This window comes from Rattus norvegicus, chromosome 19 (assembly GCF_036323735.1).
Source record: "Rattus norvegicus strain BN/NHsdMcwi chromosome 19, GRCr8, whole genome shotgun sequence".
NCBI classification, from domain to species: domain Eukaryota; kingdom Metazoa; phylum Chordata; class Mammalia; order Rodentia; family Muridae; genus Rattus; species Rattus norvegicus.
This window is the reverse complement of record NC_086037.1, coordinates 21,044,438-21,050,288: the sequence shown is the minus strand read 5'-3', so window position 1 is coordinate 21,050,288 and position 5,851 is coordinate 21,044,438. Positions and strand designations below refer to the sequence as shown.

The window sequence follows — 5,851 nt, the reverse complement described above, 5'->3', positions numbered from 1 at the left end:
ATACTGTAAACAGTATTAGTGTATGCATTCAATAAAATAACTTGGTTTTTTTTTTTTAGTACGATAGATGCTTTTGTGTTTTGTGGGGTGATCCATGAAACAGGAGTGAAGATGCTTGTTTCTTACTCTGTACACTGAGTTATGTCTCTAGGCTTGTCCTACTCCATTGGCTGCACCCCCTCACACACACACATCTGCTGACTATTTTATTTTTTCAGATGACCTTACACGTTATAGCTTAGAGAGGCCTGTAAGCAATCCTGCTTTGGTAACTTAAGTGCAAAGAGGAGAGCCCCACACTCAGCCTGAGGGTGCATTCACTGGTAGATCCAATATTTCAGTTTCCTCTGCTAACAGATCACCACTTTGTTGCCAGGACAATAATGAATGCAATTCTTTCTCCTAAGGAATCTGGTGGCAACTGTCAAATGTTAAGCACAAAGCTTCAGGTTGTACCTATAACACACACCCACATCGAAACCTATCCTACAGGCTATTTCTGGGTGTGATTTCATGCACCTGCACATGATGAGACAGGAGACCTCTTTGGCTACTTATAGGAACTGGTGTGATTTCTCAGTAATCTTTAATGGGTAATATTGCTGACTGAGGAGAATTTGAGGTAGGATGAAACATTTCTGTGCAGGGATTGGGGAGGAAGCACTCATTTAGATACATAGCAATGACTTAGGTTTTTCCAATCAAGCCTAGAGTCAAATTTGGCTTTGGAAGCATGTGGTGCTCAGTGGCTATGCCACAGGGAAGTCTCCTGAAAAGGGCACATCAGCTTTTGCTCAGTACAGGGAGAACATTAGCAGGGAGGCAAAGTCTGTTCTCCGTGACATCAGCCGTCCCTTCGTGGACATTCTATTGTCTCCTAGAGAGACCTTGGAATCCCTGTGATGTCACCAGTATCGTTGTGACAACCAATTCCCTACTTTTTCTCTTAGTGTCCAAAGGATATATCCACAGACATGTTTGCCTGTCTTTGTAGGCGCTTTGGGAGAGTTGATGTTGATAGAGAAGAGTCTAGAGTGAAGCAAACGAAACCTAAAGGTAATGATGGACACAGGACATGGGGAATGTGGAGTAAGTTCTGGGCAGTGTATGTTGAGCTTCCTGTCAGGGGTGAGTGTGGGGGCCTTCCGCTGGCCTTTTTAGTAATGGGCCACAACCACTGGAACATCTCCACAGATATTGAATTCCATGATTATCACAATTCCTGAAAGTCAAGGTTTTCACATCATTAGTTTCTCCATAACCACATGGAGGATATGGCAATGCCTATGCTATTATTGGGTGAACTTCTAGTCTTTACTTTTACAGTACATTCGGTATGCTAAATTGATATAATAACACCATAAGTAGTCATGGAGGGGATAACTTTTCTGAATTAAACAGGGCATCAATGTACTTCACTTTCATTGCTTCTTTAAATTCAGTGACTATCTGACAGTAGTAAGAGGGAGAGAACTGTGCTCCTGGCATGACCTTATATTCTTAGAACTCCTTTGACTACCTCTGGCTGACGGGGCCAATCTTACCTTCATATATTAGAGGTTCTGTGTGGCAGATATTTTTCTACAGTAGCCAAACTATATGGAGCAGGTAGAGAAAGAGCCTGTAACCTATTGGCACTTCTGGGGCATTTGTCATTTCAGTAGGGGGAATTAATAAGTCTGTTGACCATGTCCCCCCCCTACATGACTTTTTAATGCGAAGTTATTGGACTAGAGTAACAGTGTAGGATATGTGAGTATCCCTGATCGATCAAGTCATTGTGGATGCTGAATTGATGATCTGACTTCTGAAACCAGAGGGGTGAGGGTCCTGAAACCAGGTTGTAGCCTGCGTACCTGATAATAATCCTGGAGAAGGCATCTCTCTGGTACTTGTAAGCCTGTGTGGGCGGGCATAGGGAACACCTGGCTGCTTATATCTCTTGGTCTCTATATAGTAGTGGGGGAACTGTGATCCACTTAGGATGCCTCTTACGCAGACCAAACTCCTTGCAGTGACACTGGCTTCCAACCATGTTCTCCTGTTTGGACCTCACTGTGGTCTGTGTATGCTCTATGCATTCGCCCCATGCGGGTTCACTTTTGTTCTTCTACCTACAGAGGCCTGCAGACAGATGTCATCCCCTGAAAATATCCTAAACAAGGTGCAGGCCAACGAGGAAGAGGAGAGGCTGAATAGAGAACTGGAGCTAACTACCAAGGAGAGAAATGAGCTGACAGAACGCCTCCTTTATGTGACAGGTGGATCCATGAGCACGAGGTTTGCATTGCTCCAAACAAACGACCTTGTTCTAAACCTCATCTCCCATAGAGAGGAGATTCAGAACCTGACCCTTAGTGAGGAGTGAGTTTGGAAATGGACTCTCTGATTCCGCCTGTTGAAAATCTGAACTTGTGATCTGAGTGAAGAATTCAGGGATAAAGTCACTGGAGCATGAGTTCCCAGTGTACAATTGGAAAGCCCTTGACAGGTGGCAGCTTTGCAAGGTTCTAGGTGCTGTGAGTTTGTGGACAGTGTTTGTACTTGCTAGGAAGGTGACTGAACGCTATCATCTCATGGCAGCACCCTTAGGTAACAGGTCCCACATTGTTGATCTCCATGCTTAACTAGAAGGCCTGAGGCTCAGGCCTGTTCCTTCTTGTCTGTGTGCCTTAAACACTGAGACAGTAATGGTGCATACATGTCTACTGATTCTCATTGTGCTCTTTCCATATTTGTCTCTCTTTCTCATTCTCTGAGTCTGTTTACTTTTCTTTTCTTGTGGGTGTGTCCCAGTTTGTGTGTCTGTGTGTGCACAGGTCTGCATGCATATGCACAACTTTTATATGTTTCTATGTCCCTGCACACTTGGAATTTAGGGGTCTGTTTTTTGACCTCAGGATATACCTGTATAATAGTTTCATGGAGGTGTAAGTGCTTTATTTTGGAAGCCCCACTTTCAACAGTACAGTTCTTTGCTTGTGTGGTCACATTTGTCTATACATTTGTATGCCTTGGGCAGATTATAAGTTTGTGGCAATATCTGGTCTCATCTCCAGAATTATGTGTACTGTCTGCCTCTAGAATATTAGTTATTCGGCTTGTAGCATTCCACTTGTCAAAACAGGAAAATTGAAATCAGAGGATTCTGGATGTGTTTGTGTGTGTGTGTGTGTTTGTGTGTGTGTGTATGGGTTTGTGTGTGTGTGTGTGTGTGTGTGGTTGGGTAAGCTCTGTGGCCTAGGCTCTTGACAGCATAACAGGTTTGAATGCAGATCCAGACCTCCTGATTGAAAAAAGTGAGCCAGGGAACCCTTTATCTGGGTGCTTAGCTTCTGTTGTCCTGGGCACACAATTCCAAGTTTCTGAAGCTGAAGAAGATCCAAATATGTAGAATTCAGAAAGTGTCCTTCCAGGGCTGGGGTAGTACAGGACACAGCCTGAGTTCATATAATCCTAAACCTCAATGTTCATTGGGTTCTATCTTCCTGGGGCCAGCCCCTACTTCAGGCCAAATCCATTTTATGAAAACTTGAAGATAAAGGAGAAAGAGGTCATGTCATTACTGCACAACTTAGACACAAAGAACATTGAACATCGTGAGAAATTTCAGGAGCTCAAGAAGGAGATTAGCTTCTATCGGTAAGTACTGGTCAGAAGGGCCCATCACTTGTGGAATGGCCATGTCTGCCTCTCTTTGTTCTGGACCGGAAAGTCTGCAGCTCTGGGCCCATCTCTTCTGCTGTTTAAATATCACTGTGCCGTGGGTCTTTTGGACTCAGTTTCAGTTCCATAAGAGACTGTGACTTCTCAGCGCAGTGTCTATGCATCTTTAGAAGGCTCTGGATAGAACTACACTGATTCAGGCATCAGAGTGTTATTAGGCCAACCTGCGGCTCTGGGGTCATACCAGGTTTAACAAAGCTCAATGTGTGGACCACATGGTTAGCATGACCTCCCTTGGTTCTACTGTCCTCTTGTGGTTGTTTACTGCCTACTAATTGATGCTGTCCCGATGCATTGGGCTCTCATGGGTAGTTGTAGATCCCTTGTTCTTTTGGACAGACATGGACTCTTATTGGTGCTTGGGTCACAGAAACAATTTATTCTTCCCTGGATTGGCCGTTTGCTGTTTGTGCAGCAGCCTTACATGTATGGAGATGTATTCTTTGAAGTCTTTATGGGTATCTGTGTCCTGGTGGAGTTTGTGGGATTTGGCAGTTGGAATGGGAGGAAGAGGCTTCAGGATCTTACTATGCAAAGTGTGTTTCCAGCAACCTGCACAGCCGGCTCCTGATGGACCAGGCATGTATGAAGAAGAAGTTGGTCACATTGAAGCAGGAGAGCAAGGAGTTACAGCGATATTTGTTTGAGTTGAACCCGAAGGATGAAGACGAACAGGAGAAGGCCAGCAACCTCCAGACCCAGCAAAATGTGGTAGGAACAAGCAGCTGAGTCAGATTAACAATGTCTGATACCATTTGCCTATTGGATGCATCTTTGCTTCCCCTATCATCTTTCTAATCTCCCCACACCCAATCAGTCACCCTCCTCATGTGATAGAGTTATTCATTGCTCTGTTTATGCACAAGTATTCTGGGAAGTTAACCACTCTTCAGAAACTGAATTATGGGCAAGTACACTTCTCTGCCCTTTTTGAAACTGCAGTCCAGAAATGGTGACAAAGGAATAACATATCACATGACTGCATCTCCCTATCACAGATTGGATGCTATGAAGAGTTTTGAATGAGTTTTTGGTCGTGTGACAAAGGTCATACAGGGGTCATGTGATGGTTGGAAGCACCTTGTAGGGATAAGAACCAAGTGCAAATGGCAAATGAGTCCTGGTCATTGGCTTTGATCTGGGTATCATGTGGCCTTCTCCTTTCTTTCTGCACCCCAATGAGGTCTCTCCCCATTTCCCCATTCTTGGTTTGCACTGGTAGAGTCTGAGGAGCAGCTTGTTCTCTCACAGTACTGTGAGGGTTGCTGGTGATGTTCCCAGCCTGCAGAGATATCAGCAATGATTTCAGTGAAAAGATCAGTGCTGTCTGTCCAATGCAGCTGAGGGAACAGAAGGCAGCAACTTGACAGCTGGTATGCATGTCCCCACCAAATCAGTGTCTTAATAGCTGCCTTCTCCTCCCAGGTCTCAGAAACTGCAGGAGACATGGCATAGGACGGATCCCAGGAAGACAGCCCCCTGAGGAATGAGTTTCTCTCTCAGGAGTTCCCTGTGACGACAATCCTCACAGTCAAAGACTTTTTGGGGGAATATTCTTCTTCTCAGATAATTTCCTCAATGTATAGAGACCCTAAATTTATGTATCCGTATGCCAGCCTGTCTCATTGAGGTATTTCTCCTTTCTCATACCGACAACACCATTTGAGAGACAACTGAGGGGACTGCCTTGACATCTCACGTCCTAGAGGAGAAACAGCACTACAACTGTGTTTCTAAATGTTCATTAAGAAAATGCTGTTAAGAAATGTTTTTGGTTATGATTTTCATTGAAGTTTTCTTTTTGTTATTTCATAGTTATATATTCTTGTTACTGTTTTTCATTTTTTATACCATTTTAGTTGTTCATTTTATGCCTGTTTTTTGTAAATTGTATTCCTTATGAATAAAAATTGATTTGTAACTCTTGACACTTAACACCATCTTATTCAAGGGTCCTTTCCCCTCCTGTAGACTTAGAACTGACAGCTGGATATGGATCTTTGCATGATCCAGTGAATTCAAAGCCACCAAGGGGTACACAGGGTGATAGTGTCTTCTGTGTGGATAATGTGACTTATTTTATGGACACACACTTTATGATGTAATCACTGCCATACTGTATCCA

The 5,851-nt window shown here is 43.8% G+C and overlaps 1 protein-coding gene across 1 annotated transcript; it reads left to right on the top strand.

Annotated features, from left to right (window-relative positions):
- The first annotated feature begins 900 nt into the window (after positions 1-900).
- On the top strand, positions 901-5,644 carry LOC134483234 (disks large homolog 5-like). Its single transcript, XM_063278514.1, has 5 exons — positions 901-1,056; positions 2,121-2,280; positions 3,499-3,642; positions 4,275-4,437; positions 5,152-5,644. The coding sequence occupies exons 1-5, from the start codon at positions 975-977 to the stop codon at positions 5,179-5,181; spliced, it is 579 nt and encodes a 192-aa protein (XP_063134584.1). The 5' UTR covers positions 901-974; the 3' UTR covers positions 5,182-5,644.
- Positions 5,645-5,851: the final 207 nt, after the last annotated feature.

Excerpts from the sequence above, each read along its gene's own strand:
- LOC134483234 (XM_063278514.1), top strand. The coding sequence starts at position 975 with ATGTTTGCCTGTCTTTGTAGGCGCTTTGGGAGAGTTGATGTTGATAGA. Across the intron at positions 1,057-2,120 it reads GAAGCAAACGAAACCTAAAG|AGGCCTGCAGACAGATGTCA; the intron begins GTAATGATGGAC and ends TTCTACCTACAG. Across the intron at positions 2,281-3,498 it reads GGTGGATCCATGAGCACGAG|CCCCTACTTCAGGCCAAATC; the intron begins GTTTGCATTGCT and ends TCCTGGGGCCAG.